This window comes from Perna viridis, chromosome 1 (genome assembly GCF_037379345.1).
Source record: "Perna viridis isolate PV_CMFRI_1.1 ecotype Kerala chromosome 1, ASM3737934v1, whole genome shotgun sequence".
Taxonomy (NCBI): domain Eukaryota; kingdom Metazoa; phylum Mollusca; class Bivalvia; order Mytilida; family Mytilidae; genus Perna; species Perna viridis.
In genome coordinates, this window is record NC_142445.1 from 35,438,383 (window position 1) to 35,455,696 (window position 17,314).

Sequence of the window (17,314 nt, forward strand, 5' to 3'; positions counted from 1 at the left end):
TAACCAATCCCTTCCCTTAAACCAACTAAAAGAAATTCCTTGTTCATAGGTTCTCCATTCTCTCTTTTAAGGGGGCTTTATTCCCCAATCACCTTATCAATACAATAAAAATAGGGCATTAATGGAACAATAAGTGATACCCTGCCATATTCTGGTGAAAAAGGGAGGTCACCAGGAAACATGTTCAAAATGCCTTAACTTGACAACTTCATAGCTGCAATTGAACTTAACCTATAGTTCTTTGCATTTCAGTGTCATTTACAGAGTAATCTCCCCAATTTTTGTAATTTTTACAACACATTCCATATAATATATACATATCCAAGGATTATTATGAAAAGCCACATGATAATATCTGTTTACTCTTAACATTTTAAACAAAATATGAAAAATTAAAATATGTAGACTTTTTGGCCATGTATCACTATTGCATGATTCTTTGCTCGAGTGCTACTTAACAATTTTGCAATGCAAAAGGCATCCTCATATTGGAGGCAATAAAACAGTAAAAAGAATGCCTCACTGTTGTTCATAAAAATAAGCCAATGAAATGAGAAATAAACTTTGAATGACCCCAAAATTGCATCTGGAATTACTTACTTAGAAGGTGTTCTAGAAACCTCTTTATTATTAAACAGCACTTTGATGTAAGTTTTACACTTTGAAACATCTTCTCTCCTTTGTTGTTCTCCTCTATCAAAATAAAACATAAATCACAAAATTGAAAAACACAGTTAATTGTATTACCATCAATACACTTCTAAGTATCTGTGCCATCAAACAACCTTAAAATGGACCTGTATAGCCATAAATAATCAAAATGAGTTACAGGATTATGAGCCAGGAATATAATAAAAATTTTCATTTCAAACCTTCGAATGGAATTTTTTATGAAAATGTACAAACCCTAGACTGTTTGAAACTTTATATAGAATTCCTTAACTATTGACAGATTATACATAATCCTGAAATTTTCAGGAAAATAAAATCAAATTTTGCACAATCCAGATCAAATATTAATTAAAGTAGCTATACTTAACTCACCTTGGGCATTGGTTTGTTGGAGTAATGCTGGATGTTTGTGTCAACTCTGGAATTAATTTGGGCTCACCTAAAATGGATTTGTTACATTAATTAATTTAGAATAATGTGATTGTGGATATCAATTTTCGTGGTTTAGGGGAAAAGCACAAGTTCATGGATTCTTGAATTCACAGTTTTGATGAACCTGCCATAAGATTGTACCATGTGACATTCAGAAAATGAGGAAGATAGACACAGAAAAAAAATAGATCTTTTATACCATAATGCAAAACATCTGTCCGTAATCCCTAACTTTGAGAATCTGTACACTTTACTTATGAAGATTCTATTCAGAGTTTAATTCATAATACATAATTGAAAGAGAAAATTCCTCAAAATTATGAAAAATGTGTAAAGATAAACCACTCAGCAAAATGTTTATGAGATAAAAATATACCCTATAAAAAGCAAGAGTATAATGATGTTTTTTTTTCGTTCCTGAAAAACAATGACTCACCTGGTCTTCTCCTGATGGTCATGACCTTCTCTTTGATTTTAGTTTTAACAGTATTAGAATCAAACTCTACAGGTGGGTCAGGATCAGGTAAATCCTCTTCCTCCAATACCCTCTTATCCTCCTCAGCTAACTCCTGGAAAATAAATGATGTCAATAATAACTCCATAATGTTTTACTTAAGTCGAAGGTCGTTTGAAAAGAAGAAAAAAATATACATTAGTGAAATGAATAACTGAACAGCAATATTGATTCATGAGTAATTTTTTTTATTTTCTTATTTGAGGGGAAAAGAATCAGATATAGCAATGACCATTCCATCATTGAGGAGGTAGACCTAGGGTAAGGGACATAACTCTTGAAATCAGTGATATGCTTTTTTCTATCAAATTTCACCAAAACTTATCAAGCTTTCATTTATAACACTCCACGTTACTTTGATGCTTACATGACATTACCTTAGGTCTACCTTTTTAATGTCTGCCACCACTGTTGGTTTAAGCCCATATAAATGCTTCCAGGAACATAACAATATTCAGAGATTTCATCATATGTATTAAAAAACCATCAGTTATATTATATATATGTGAAACTAAGTACAGTTCAATCTAGTAATCCCACAAATGGAGGCAGTACATTATAATGCTCTTTCAGATAAAATATGTTAACTAGAAACCCTTCAGAATACCTAATTGACAATGTTTTCAAAAATAAGTGTCATTAATAGTTGGGTGTAAAATATTTTAAAGCAATAGTTTAGTTTAGTATTACTATGAAAAAGCACATGAAAATGTCCCACCATAATTTGTATATTATTTCATATAATAACCTGTTGAAAATCATCACATGATATTTAGCATTCATAAAGAATCAAAGTATTATTTCAATGATCTATCAAGTACATCCATCCTACTTCAGATTGTATGTATGGTTTCATAAAGACTGATTAAAGAAAAATATGTGATAGTTGTATCTCGAATTACCTGCTCTTGATCACCACTCAGTTTTGATTTCTGTGAACCCTTGCTACCTTTCCTTCTCTGTCTAGCTCTTGCTTGTGCCTATCAAAAAGAGGTATGAAAGTTATTGAATGTATATTTCTCTTATAGCCAAACTCAACCAGTGTCACTTTTGACAGAAATTTCGGTATTCCAAGTTATACTAAGTTCCATTTCATTTTTTTTCCCAAACTTACAAAAATAATGTAAGCATATATACTGAAGACTCAAAGCACAAATGACACAGGACACCATGCCTTCTCAATCCACATGTAAGGGTACTGGCTTTCAGCATGGTTTATGGTAGGGAAATTAAAAATGAAAGGTTCATCTACCTCAAAGGCCAAAATGGAGTTTTGTAAGTTAATTTAGTTACCACAGACAACATGGCATTTCAAAGTTTCTAAGAAAAAAATAGGTCATAACATTTAAACAGTAAATGTGCTATACACAATAATCAAAGTTGAACTGTTGTCAAACTTTCATAACATTGTGCTAAAGTTTTGAAAGATTTTGGACCCATTGGCCCTTTAAAAACATCCAGAAACAAAAAGTTGGAAGGACAGACAGACATGAGAATTTATGTAGTTATTGTTGTGCAGGGATATATAAAATACTCGTTTGCGTATTTTTCTTCTAAGTTACCTTAGCATCTTTCTGTTTTTTCACTTCTTTCACAAGTCTTTCATACTCAGCCTTCTTATGTACTAAATCTTCCTCATATTCTTCCCTTAGTTCTTCTAATTCTTCCTCTATTTCAAGTTTCCACTGAGCTTGGTCATGTGTTTTATCAACTACCTCTCTTAAATAGAAATTTACAAGTTTGCTACTGGTGTTTAAGTGTGTTAATTAAAGCTACCTCATTATCTTTCCATACAACATATCTTAATTTAAAAGTAACAAACTTTTTGATTGGCTAAGAAATTGTTATCATATCATCGACAAAATTTTGTTATGTGACGTTTTTTAATGAAATACTTGTCAAATTTTGGTACTAATACTAGAAGGAACGACTTATATTTTTTCAGCCTTCTTGAAAAAACCTCAATGCCCCTGGTGCACATTTTACTTAGTGTAAAAATAGCAATGTAGCTATAAACTTATTCTGATGAAATCAAAGGAATCGACAGATTGTGAACTATGGGTTTTACATACTCTCTTGGAAATACTGTGGATTCATTTATTTTGTTGGTATCACTTTTGTATTTTGAGGGAAAAAAACTCTGTATGAGGGTTTCCTCATCATTCATTGAAGACCCACGGGTGGCCTTGAACTGACATTTACTACAGTCCTTGAACCAATCTGCGCAATGATTTGACAGATGGATGAGTGTTGACTGATTGATCGCTGACGGATCGATGACCGATGACCGATCTGATCGCAGTTTTGTTATGTAAAATGACATAAGATCTGTTTGAAATAAACGAAATGTAAAATGAAAGTATGAATTTATAAATCTATTTCATTATGTAAATATGTGTAAAATTGACAAAGAAAACAACAAAAACCTTAATATACAGTGACCAATCTTTAGTCACGTGATGTGATCACCAGTTTAATGAATCGGTTCGATGGATCGATTACTGACCGGAAACTTATCAGCGATTGATGACCGATCGCAATTTTTGTTTCACGGATCGGTACAGGTACTGTATCCCTGTGGGGTTGTCTCTTTGACATATTCACAATATCCATTTTCCTTATATTTGGTATACTTAAATTTATGGTTTGCAATTCAATAACAATGGCTGATAAAATTTAAAAAATACCAAGGAGCAATTAAACAGTGAACTTAGAATTCTGTCTATTTTTATCCTAAAACTGTATCAAAAGTAGTAAACAATGCACAAAAAAAGTACATGTAATGAACATTTTAAGCTTTACACATCATATTTTTTACCTAAAACTAACATACAGCACTTACTATAGTAATGGGAAATAAACACAAACATTGAAAAAAAGATATAAAATAGCTTGTTGTCTTTAAATACAAATACAAAAAAAAATTATAATGCAACATGTGGGATTGATAATACTTACTTGTGAAGTTGTAGTTTGGCAGCTGTGTTGTTGTATTTCTGTACCTCTCTTTGGGTTTTTAGCTCTTTCCATGTTGAAATGATATGTTTCAATAATGTTCTGTCTGCCCCTTCCTCTTTATCTCTCAAAGCTCTTGTTTTCCTGTTAGAGAAATAGATTTAAAAATAATTTAAAACATCATAAGCCATTTACATTACACTACTGGTTTCTTAAAGATACAAAATAAGAACTTTTTACCTTACATGTTTCTATAGAAATAAATACATACTAGCCAAAGAGGCATTTTATCTAGAAAAGCTTTTTTTTCAAACTCATTAGCTCTAAGAAATTTGAGCTTGCAATGCAAAATTCATATTTTTGTACAGAGGTTAAATTTTATGGTCTAAGGTCTGAGACCTAAGACCTTTGAAATTTTATTTACAAGGTCCAAGATTTTCAACCCTTCCTCATTCCTCAAGTGGAGCATCGATTTGAACTTGGTAAGTTTAGATCCTTTCACTCTATAAAGTAAATTGGAAACCTGGTTGTGTCTGTAAGTTGTGCTGCTCATTTGTCTCAAAGTTTTAAAAATAAAGTGTACCATCTAAGACTACTGTAAGGTAATAATTTTTTTTGCCGTTGTTCTTATTGCCACTATTTTCATGATGGACAGATAACGTCAAAAACAAAACCTGCAAAATTGATATTTAACACTATAAAATACTAATCATTGTTTACAGCCTTGATAATTGATACCCTCAAATTTGTTCAATGAACAGAATCCGTGAAAGTTAGCAACTGCAAATATTAATAGGTTTACAGTAAACAAAACAAATTATTGTTATGTCATACCTGATTTCGTATTTGTAATCTTGTAATCTTCTCTCATAGTTGGATCTATCAGCATAGCTGTGTTCTGACTGTAAAAGATCGAAAATCATGATATGATCAAAGATAAAGAATGATTATGTAAATAGCAATGATTTATCAAATGTTCCCAATTGTAATATTGTTTTTTTGCATCTGAAAGAACTTTTTGTTTTTCACTCTTGAACTTGACGTGCCAAAATATCAAAATTCTTTGTCTTGTGGTATACGTATAAATTCACCACACCGTTGGTTAGGGATATCTAGGTGTAAATTCACCACATCGTTGGTTAGGGATATCTAGGTGTAAATTCACCACATCATCCATTAGGGATATCTAGGTGTAAATTCACCACATCATCGGTTAAGAATATCTACTTGTAAATTCACCACATCATTGGTAAGGGATATCTATGTGTAAATTCACCACATTGTTGGTTAGGGATATCTAGGTGTCCTTGTAAAAATCAATATAATTGTAAGACATAATGCTCAAAAATTATTTCATAAAAAGGATAATCAATTTTTAGCATTAAACAACAAAAATGTGATCACTAGTGCCATAAACACAAGAAGATTTAACTTGTGCAAGGAACAAGTTCAACACACTCATTTATTCTGCGAGTACTTATTGTGGTCATATTTTGGTTATTTACTCTTTATAATCAATTATCCTATCAACCCCAATAACCTTCCAGGAAAGTTTTTTCTGAGTAAAAATAACAGTTCAAAGAAATTACAATTATAAATATTGCAAAACTCATAAATGTGTGTTATTTACATTTGCCCATTATCAAATCAATAAGAAGTTGTACAGTTCTAAAGATCTCCCTCATTTAAAAAAAAAAGAAAGAAAGAAAGAAAATATGAACAGTTAACAAAAAAATGAATAACAAACAACAATTGAAAACAATTAAACAGTATTAATTAGAAGTGAAAAAAATGATTAATTTTTTTTCTTGAGACAATCATGAAACATATACATGTACTAAACCACTCCATTAACTCTATGATATATTTATATAAAAATACTCCATTGCAATAAATTTTCATGAGGTTCTTATTTTTGTGAGGTACATGTACTAGTATGAGGAAACAAAAAAGCAAAAGCTTGAAAAAAATATCAGTGTTGAATTTTACAACATGTTTTGAAGTAGTAATAAAAGGTCTCTATAACACCTCGTTTTAAGAAAAAATCAAGTAATTCAGCACCAATGAAAACTACTTGTAATAAATTCAGTTAAGATTTTGAAACAACAACAGTAACTAATAAATTTAACATGAAATCCAACTTTAAAATTTTAACATATTTTACATCATTGGGTGATGGAGGATTCTCTAGCAAGAATAGCTATAAATGAAAATAGGGCATTAATGGGACATTAAGTCATGCCCTGCCATGTTATGGTGAAAAAAGGGGGATGGCAAAATGTTAAAAAATGGCTACATTTTTTATTTTGCTGAAAGCTGAAGTTAGCCTGTATTTTAAAGTACCAAACAACTGAGCAAAGTTTAAAAAAAAAATGCATACATCTGCTATCAAGTTATCATCTGGAAACTGTCGGGAAGGACAGACAGACACAACTTTTGGGAGAGTATCACATAATCCCTCACAACTTCATGTGGCAAGGTATAAAAATGGGACAACTCATGTAAAAGTAGTGTCAACCCTTTCAAATATTACCGAGACAGATCTCCTATGAACACTTTGTTCTTCAAGGGGAAATGGACTTATTCAAAACATTTATAAATGCCACACAGATTGGTTAACATTTGCCATTAATGATTTGTTTCAAGTGTAAGTGATTTTAAGACACATGAATGGTCATGGAATTGCTAGAGAAGGTTTATGAAAGGGAGAACACAAAAGTTAGGCTGTTCTTAATTCTAACAGATTCATAAATAATTTCAAACATGGTATTGAAGTTCCCTTTATTAATTTCATTGTTACAAACAAGGCATGCTTTAATGCTTGATACATGTTTTTTTTCATCTCTGTGATATACTTCTTTTTACACTAAATAGATATGCAAATATTATTCATATAATTTTATGCCATTGATTTTCCAAAAGATTTGTATATGAATTTACATGCTATACCATATAATGCTTCTCTCAATAAATAATGTCAATTATGGCTACGCTCCTAAAACTAATACTTTATTGCAAACATTAATGTCACCAAATAAAAATAAAGGTTTTATTTATTGCCATAAACAAATTGATTTTAAGCATTTTTTCTATACATACTTCTTTATTATATCATATAAATCATATGTCTTTAAAATTGACACCAGAATCTTAAAAAATACAGTCAGCAATTTATTTTTTAAAATGTCAATAAATACAAATGACTTTATCCGGTACAAAATATAGTTTACATGTTCTTAAGTTTTGACATGATTTTTAAAGTATTACATTCAAATAGTTCATTATTCTACATTTTTACAGTAAAACCTTTCTAAACAAAACCTTGAATATAAAAATAACTCTCCAAAGCACAACCTTGAAAAAAATGAAAACTTGATTAATCTAATACCATGGAATGATACTCTCCAATCAATTTCCATGAATTTTAAACCTGTACAAACTAAACAATCAGTTTCACTGAATACAATCTAATGAGGTTTGGTTTAACCAGATTTTACTGTATTAACATACCTTGTGAACAACCATGTGCTCTCGAAGATGTAATGCTGAACTTTTCAAAGCTTTTAACTGAAAAGGAAAATTGATTATTCTTAAAAGTAATAAATGCTTGTATACAACTCTGATTATTTTCCTAATTACAGACAGTAAACAGGGCATAAAAGATATATATATGCTGACAGCATTGAACACAATATATGATTAACTATGACATAAATTTAAAAAAGGATATTGTAAGGTCTTAAATTATTCCTTATATTTAATGCTGTAATTTTGTCATTTTTTTTTTTTTTAAATGTAATTTTAACTTTTGCAATATTACATAAAATCTTTCAATTACAACCTTGTTTCATTCTTAATAAAAACACCAAAATAATATTGTCCCCCTTTCTGAATGCATAATACAAAGTCACAATTGATATTAATAAAAAATTGTACGATACATAGTGTTCTAGATTAAAAAAAAGTTTCTAAGGAAAAACTCCAAATGAAGATTAACTTTCCAAAATAAAGGTCTGCTTTCTGAAATTAATAAATTCTTTCAAAAATATCAGTTATCTACTAGTATTCCACAAAGGGAAAGTAGAACATAATAAATAACTTTCCGACACTGAAATTGCACTTGCAAATGGGTCTTAGAATGGACATACCTTTTCTGTCAGAAATTCAGTCATATTTTTGTTTCTCCTGGCAAGATATTGTTCATATAAAGTATTCATTCTCTCTGCTAACACATGTTCTCTACTGAAGAGATGATGATGAGAGAAGCTTATAGCATTGATATCGACATCCAGCTGGTAATACCCAGAGTCACCTACAGACCCATCAATATATCGATTGTCATATTCCCTAACAACAGCTTTTCTGTATACTGTTTCCAGGAAGGGTTCTGGTTCTTCTGGTACCTGTGGTCTTGAAGGAGCAGCCCTAAGGGGATTAGGGAGGCAAATCATTTTTCCGTCTTCTCCAAACCATTCCTGAAAATACAGCATGGGTAAATATTAAGTATTGCAACTAAAAGTGTGTCAAGCTTCTGTATAGTACAAAAACAACGGATAATTGTTTTTTTTTCAACCCATCTAAGCCTACTATGCCAAACACTAATATGATAATTGATTGGTTATCGTGAATAACCAAAATATGATCATGAATGCCAAAGAACGCATAGATTTAACGAGTGTGCGGAACTTGTTCCATGCACGAGTTAAATCTTACTGAGTTCTTGGTACGAGTGATCATATTTTGGTTATTCACGATAACCAATTGATTATCCAATTTATTATAGATGTCCTCGATTATTTGTTGCTATTTTCAACATAAATTTCAAATTTTGTGAACAGCAGATTGATTTCAAAGTTGTGACATTTTGGCAGGATAAAGTCTGAGAGTGAAATTACTGAATTTATTTCAGTGTGAATTATCGAAATTTATTTCACTGGGAACATTCAATAAAACACTGCTATCTATATAATAAATACTATTATTCTGTTCTGTTACATGTATTTCTTTCTATGTTGTGTCCAGAGTAGTTCTCTTAATTTATGTATATAGAAATTTATCATGAATGTGACTCAACATTATTTCTTTCAATACATGTACACTTATCAACTTGTTATATTGAATTTGTTCTCTGTACCATTGTATTATGGTGTTTGAATAATAAAGAGATATATGTTAAAAAACATTGTTTTTTCAGTATCGACTTATTCTTACAAGAGACAGAAAACTGCTATTTATCAATTTGCTTTCCTTTGGTTCTAATATGCTAGTGGTATTATTCAATTTTTCTCCATGTTTCCATGTGTTTGGAGTCTTATTTTCTGACTAACCTTGTTCCCTTGTTTAAGGAGTCTATTTTCCATTTTGTTTATATTCCATCCTCCTAGGTCTGGTTTTGTTCCTACATAAAATCCTTCATCCTCTAAAAACCTCGGTTCTTTTTCTTCTCCAACTTTTTCTTGTGTAGAAGCTAAAAAATAAACTAGCATGGTAATTCTTTTATGATCATTCAATTGATAATCCATGCTTAATGTTAAAAAAAGAATAAATAAAATGTCTGGAGAATCATAGCAAAAATATAAAATTTTATACATTGATACAATCAATATCTTTCAATCATTTTATAAAGTGTTGACTTACGTGTCAATAAATGTGAAAATCAAACCACTTTCTTGAGTTTTTTGTAATATAACAAGGTATGGTATATATGTCAAAGAGACAACAACTCCATTGGGAGGAAAATGTCATCCTAATGCCACCCATTGGTCTTCAATGAATGACGAGGAAATCCTCATACTACAGCAGGCCCTAAAACATCATTATACACAGGTACACCAAAAGAGTTGCCCCTTTATACTCAAGTAACATAAAAAAATATATAATAAATAATGTTTGTTCTATGGAAGTAATAATAGATCTGTTGAAGCTGAAGAAAAACTTTTTTCCCGTATGTTTTTATTTCCTCATAATAAAAACATGAGAGCAAACATATGTATACCCCAATTTAATTATTATATTTAAGGAAATTTCCTAATTATTGAACCGGTTATATGAAATAACCTGGTTTGCAGCAGTTTAAACATACAATCCACTGTTTAAATAGTGTAAACTGGCCCAAACAAGATTATTGAGTATAAACTGTTAAAAAAATAGAAAACATTATTAATAATTAAATTTCTGATGAAAGACAGTCCAAATATTGATAACTGATTCATAGTCAAAGTGATATTTTCTTTGGGACTATCTGAATTGCAGGCCGATTGACATAAATGACATCACAGTACCAAGCCAGGTTATACAAAATTACTAGGTTTGCTTAAAGAGATACAACCAACCAGAAAGCATGTTTCAATTCAAATTAAATAATTTCATATTATAGTTTTTAAATTATGACCGAGGCCTAGCTTTAATTAAATGTATCAGAATAAATTGATCTTTTGGATTAAAAAAAAAAATTTGGCAAAATTTTATGAATAATAACAACAGATATCTTGTGATGGTAAAGCTAATGAAGACAAATTCTCATGAACGTCTGTGCTGCATACCTTTTTGCAGTTCTTTCCTACTGAACTGGAAATTTAAGTTCCATGTGGTTCATTACAAATGAAGAACAAGTTGAACAGTAAGAAGAATTAGTGAAACTCTACCCTAACAGTGCACCCGGTCCATGTTCCCAGTTTATAGTGGAGTCAGAGTTGCTCATTTACTTTTGTTACTTAGTATGTATAATTTACGTTATTTTATGTTCTTTGTTGTGTTTGTCTGTTTTCCATGTCTGGTCTTTGTCCCTGGATTACATTCTTTTGATTTTTGCTAGAATCTTGGTTCCCTTGATTACTCTAATCAGACCATTTTATGGACAACAAACCTGATTAAAAGTGGGTTCTTTTAAGTCCTTACTCAAATAGGTTTTACTCACTGGAAAATACAGAAGGAACAAAGAGCATATCCTCCCTCTTCTTCTCTGTTTCTGGTGAGTCATCATATTCTGCTTTCCTCACTACCAAAAGTCCTATCCCTTCATCATCTCCTTCTGGTATCAGGAATTCCTCATCTATAAATAGAATTGTATATAAAATAGATTTCACACTTTGACATCACTTTCTTTAGAATGATAGAAACAAACACAATATTTTATCATAATGTTATGATATCTTGGGAATTGGAAAAAAAATCATGTGTTGAAACCCCATTTCTGCCATCTTGAAGAATTTTTTATTTTGGATACAATGTATATCAGATCCATAATTTTTATTTCATTTTTTTTTACTTTGATACCATTCAGCTTCTTACATGAACACACACAATCAACATGCTGGTACTACAACTTAAATCTTATGGTGTTTTATACTTATTTTGTTTAACAATAGCTTTTTTTCAAATATAAACTACCATCAATTTATGGAAACAAATTATGAAACGAGATATCAAAAATTTTAAATCTCATACCCTCAGCTTTTTCTTCATCCTTCTTCTTTGCTGGAGTCTCCTACAAGTGTTACATGAAAGAGTGTTTGAAACTTTCTTTTCAATATTTAGTTTTTACCCATAGAAAACAGATGGCTTTCAAAACATACATGTAAAGAAATAAAGTTTGTTTTGTTTTGTTTTTTCAACAAGTGCATGTGAAAGAATAACATTTGGTTTTTTTTTAAATCAAGACAACAGGCTAGAAATATTTTTTTCTATGACTGGTGAGAAGGTACAATTATAAATGTGATATCAAAACTTCTTTGCTTGGTACACCATTAATCAGTTGTAGAAAAACATATCTACTCACATGTAAAAAGCTTGTAATACACTGCTGACTGGATGAATTTGAATGCTCATGACAGGACATAAACATGATAAGTGTAGTTTGCAAGTTTACTCTATGTATATACATTTTTATTTTATAGCTGTGAAAGAATATTCACCAGTAAGGAAAGTCATTGAAACTGATTTCCCTATTTCAGTTATTTGTTGTTGTTGTTGTGTTGTTGTTTTTTCTAATGGAGTATAAATAACACCCTTAATTACATCAAGGAAGGTCATCAAAGTATAAAAACATTGACTTAGCAGTAAAAATGCTATTTCAAGAGTAAGAGAAACAGAACATTCCTCCACTAACAGTTGACTATCATACATGTATTTCTGCAGTCAGTCTGAAAAGTGTAATTGTCTTGATTATAGAAATATGAGATTCAACTACATGCAAAGTAAGATTGTACAAATAATCACCTGAGTAGCTTAATAAAACAGGCTTATCAAGGGAAACACTACATTACCTCATCTTCCTCTACTTCTTTCTTTTCTTCTTCTCCCTCTTCTACTTCTTTCTTTTCTGTTGATTCTTCTTCAGCTTTTTCTTTCACAGGCTCAGGCTCTGGTTCAAAATCCCTCATAAAAAAGTCAAGGGCTTCCTCTGCTGTTGGCATAAATACACCCTAAAACATAACAAAGAGCAAATTATCTTAGTAACATCTTTCAAATCTATTTCAAAACCTACCGAAAAAGAGATTTAGACAACATGAAGTTAATATACTTACATATATGAAGTAACATTTACAAGTACACACTATGAGTGATGACTGGACTTTATTGCTTGTAATTTACCAATGTTCAGGTATTCTATCAAATTCTGTACTTTTTGTCACTTTCTCGTCATATTTTTGGCATGGAGATGGTGTCCACACCCAAGAAAGAACTTCAAATTTAGTGAATACATTCATTATTAGTTTTACATATGTGAAAATATAAAGTTGTTTCTTTGGTGTCGACATAGTTTTCTAGATGTAAATATGTTCACAAAAACAACAAAATTCACAATCCTCAGTTGTTTTTGTTAAATGACATAACATTTTAGCACCATTATGAGGTCATTTCTATGAACTAATTCCACAAAATATTATTTTCCATTATATTTATATGTTAAGAACAACTTTCATGTTATTACAACCAAGTTGATATTTTTAAAACAACAAACTAATGAAAAAAAGAAATGAAACCTAAACAAAATTCTTGCCTAATCAAGACAATGTAAAATCAACAAAAACCTGCTTCTGCCTTTAAATTATGAAGGAGAATTACAAACTTTAACAAACTGATAAATTCAGGCAATTTTGAAGTAAAAAAGGAAAGTCAAAATGGATCTCATATGCATTAAAGTAGAAAGTAGAAAACTTGTTTCCACGATTTCCAGATGTTTAACCCATATGATCCAAGTCACAAATACAAAAGATTTAAAACTTTTTGTTATCATGGTACATTTTTAAAGCATAGAAAGGACCTCTTATTTATTTATAAGTTATAAGTAAGTATATGATTTTTGGTTTTCTTAAAACTGTTTGGGTTAAGTTGTTGTATAAATATTACAGATCTGCATGAAGTATCTGATAATTGACACAGAATATATCATTTAATTTGGTAGTGAATATACCTTGAAATTAAAAGATACTTTTCAGTGTGTGTGGTGTACACAAGTTTAATGAAAGTGTAAAGTATGGTCCAGTCTAAAAATTATGCAGAGATTGATGTATGCACAATGTATGTGGTATTATCTTTATAAACTAGAGTTGTTCATATTGTGCACTCGCTCTAATCGGCAAATATGAACAATTATAAATCACAAAGTAAACAAAAAATAGATCAACTGGAAACCTGAAAGAGGGTTTCAGTACAAGTCACCATGCTGGAGTTATATGCCAAATTTTTTATCATTTCATCTAATAGAATGTAAGAAATCTATTTTTAAAGTTTTGAAATATTCATTATCCATAACAATGACTATTAGATTTATTGATGGAATTTCAGATGAAACTGTGTGTAATTTACAGTATATGTTGACAGACTACCTTTCAAGTAGGGGTCGTTTGAATTATTTCTTCTAAAGGGATATTAAATTAATTTTTTTTTCAATGCAAGCTTCAGTGAGTGTGCTAAAATATTAATTTTACAAATAAGAGTTGAGAATTACTTTCCATTAAGACTTGGCTGAAGCAGAAACTTATTCTCCTATAGAAATTTCTGAAATACATTTAAAACATAAAATGGGGGAAGTGCTTAGGGAAATTTCACCACCGTTCAGTGGTTAAAAACTACAGTGCAAATTTAATTGTAACTGAAAATAGGGTGAATGGAAGAAATGCTTAGTCACCTATCCTTTGGACCTGCATGATCTTTAAATGGACTAATACTTTTAAAGATACATTTCTTTAATTATGATATACCCAGAGATTAAGGTTAATGGACTATGAATTATAGCTACGGATTTGAAACTTCAAACTCTAATAGAGTTCTCAGTAAGGGGTAAAATTTTTACACATTTTCAATGAAAAAAAAACTAAAATAATCAATATTTCTAAACCTGAGATGAAATAGTATATGATGTTTTAATTAAAAGCACTATTTTTAAATAAAAATTATATTTTACTCTATCATTTGACAAACCTTAAAATAAATTCACATAAAACTCCATAATTCCTGTAATATTATGCACTTTCAAACTAAAATTGCTAGTCATCATACTTATTTCAAGTAGTCCATTTGGAAAATAATATTGAAAGGTTGATTTAACTGAACAAAATTTCATGTCAAATCTAAATTGTCATGGTTAACATTTTTTGTCAAAAGAAATTCACCTGTCAAATAAAGCAATATGCCAAAAAGAATATTTTTTAAAAATATACCTAAAAAAAATCTGATATTCATTTGATCAATCATTTTTGAACTACTATAATTTTCACTTCACTAATTACTTAGAACTAATGAAGTGTTTAATAAGTTGTGTTACTTAATCAATACATTTTCCGTCATCATTTCAATTAAAAGTACACAGGACTGAGATATAATTACAGTTTACTAACAAAGCTGCATTTAAACATACTTATCAAAATGAGTTGTTTAATCATTTTCCTTCCAATTTTTTGGAGACCAAATTTCGATTTTTGAATATGTTGAAATAAATCCATAAAGAAAATTGAAGGGTTTTGTCAAGCTTAAAAAAGATCAAATTATGCAATTAATACCCTTTATACCTAAAAAAAAATACATTCAGATGCACATGGGTTTGCTTAATTTAAAAATACCTCATATTTTTATCACGCTACTGTTTTTCCACAAACATGTTTTCTAGAATAAAGCTTTTCATCAGTATGTTAATGCCTTGTCAACTTTAAAACACATTTTTCATTAATTCTTATATAAAGTTTCTTCTTCCTGATGATTTTCAATGTTTTCACGTGTATATCTCAGAGTTATGGAACTTTAAACGAACGGAGAACACAGCAGTGTTCATTGTCATTTCCACTGTACAATTTTTACCATTAAAACTAATTTATTCAACGGGTCATAGTTTTCCTTTCCTCGTTTGTCTACCCTGGACTTGACTTTTTATGAGCAACTCAGCGGGTGTTTCTAGAAAAGCAGAGGACGCTTACCCTACCAGTGCACCTGGTCCATGCTCCCAGTTTTTAGTGGAGTCCAAGTTGCTCATTTGCTTTTGTTACTTTGTATGTATGATTTTAGTTATTTTATGTTCATTGTTGTGTATGTCTGTTTTCCATGTCTAGTCTTTGTCCCTGGATTGCATTCTTTTTATTACCACTATAACCTTGGTCTCTTGATTACTCTTTTAATTGTGAACAATTTAATTATTACCATACATAATTAAAGATAAGTAATGTACAGTTCTTGTTTATAGAACATCATAAAAAACTATTTCACGTCATATTCATTCAAAAGATGAATTTAACGTGAATTCAGAAATGAAAGTTATAAATAAACAATCTAATTTTAACATGAAACTTTAATGTAAGAAGCATTTATTGTCAATATTTTAAACTCTTTATCTCGGTACTTGTGTAATAAGTTTCTGATATGGGACAGTACTCATGTAATAAGTTTCAGATATGGGACAGTCCTCAAGTAATAAGTTTCAGATATGGGACAGTACACATGTAATAAGTTTCAGATATAGGACAGTACACATGCACTAGGTTTCAGATACAGAGTCAAAGTTGTACAATGTACTAGCAACCACAACTTGGGGCATAGATTCATAGTGGGGGACAGCCAACGCTATCTTCCTATAAATGAAATAAATATAATTTCTTTTTATATAAAATCTTAATTTTTTTTATCATCATACTCTGCTTGGCAATAATTTTCTTTTCACACCACCTATATTCTGAAATCCTGAATCCCCAGCTTGATCTTTACATAAAGAAAACTTCAATTCAATATAACCTAAGGTGGTAGGGTAAATGAACAAACTAATGAACACAAAAACTTTAAAAAGTTGCATACCTTACAATGTTGGAAGAGGAATTAAATGAGAACATTGTGAAATTCAGGCACTTTAAAATATGTTTCTCTGTCAAGTTACTGTTTTCTGAAAATATTTCAGCTGACTGATAATTGGCAGGTAGAAATAATTTTGTCTCACTGCATATTCATGAATATATCAAGTACAGAGATGTAAGTAAGAATCTGGCAGGCTTCAAAGTAACTGTAAGGCCTAATCAAAAGTATCTTTGTTTATTGTTACCCTACACACTCATAAAAAGTCCATACCAACAAATGTTTTTTATCGTCTTTTAAAACAAAATTTAATCTGATTTTATTCCCTTGAACTAAACCTTTGGTAGTTATAGTCAGTAATCCTTTAGTGATTTGGTACACAGATCTAGAATTGTGAAGAAAGATTGAAAGTTCATTCTAAAATGATTAAATTGCATTATAGAATTTCTTGACATATTCATTGCT

At 30.2% G+C, this 17,314-nt stretch overlaps 1 protein-coding gene across 6 annotated transcripts in view; it reads right to left on the reverse strand.

The window, feature by feature from the left end:
• The window catches only part of LOC148628530 (coiled-coil and C2 domain-containing protein 2A-like), a 69,148-nt gene that overhangs the window by 35,253 nt on the left and 16,581 nt on the right, over positions 1-17,314 (reverse strand). For 4 of the 6 annotated variants that reach the window (XM_088589146.1, XM_088589126.1, XM_088589116.1 and 1 more), the window contains 14 exons: positions 12,838-12,996; positions 12,020-12,059; positions 11,490-11,624; positions 9,901-10,040; positions 8,722-9,048; positions 8,084-8,140; positions 6,738-6,773; positions 5,408-5,475; positions 4,577-4,717; positions 3,181-3,337; positions 2,521-2,598; positions 1,541-1,673; positions 1,045-1,111; positions 601-693 (listed from right to left, as the gene is read on the reverse strand). In XM_088589146.1, the coding sequence (XP_088445272.1) occupies positions 601-693; positions 1,045-1,111; positions 1,541-1,673; positions 2,521-2,598; positions 3,181-3,337; positions 4,577-4,717; positions 5,408-5,475; positions 6,738-6,773; positions 8,084-8,140; positions 8,722-9,048; positions 9,901-10,040; positions 11,490-11,624; positions 12,020-12,059; positions 12,838-12,996 (1,631 nt within the window). The remainder of the gene's footprint in view (positions 1-600; positions 694-1,044; positions 1,112-1,540; positions 1,674-2,520; positions 2,599-3,180; positions 3,338-4,576; positions 4,718-5,407; positions 5,476-6,737; positions 6,774-8,083; positions 8,141-8,721; positions 9,049-9,900; positions 10,041-11,489; positions 11,625-12,019; positions 12,060-12,837; positions 12,997-17,314) is intronic. The other 2 variants (XM_088589155.1, XM_088589137.1) reach the window with 1 other exon arrangement.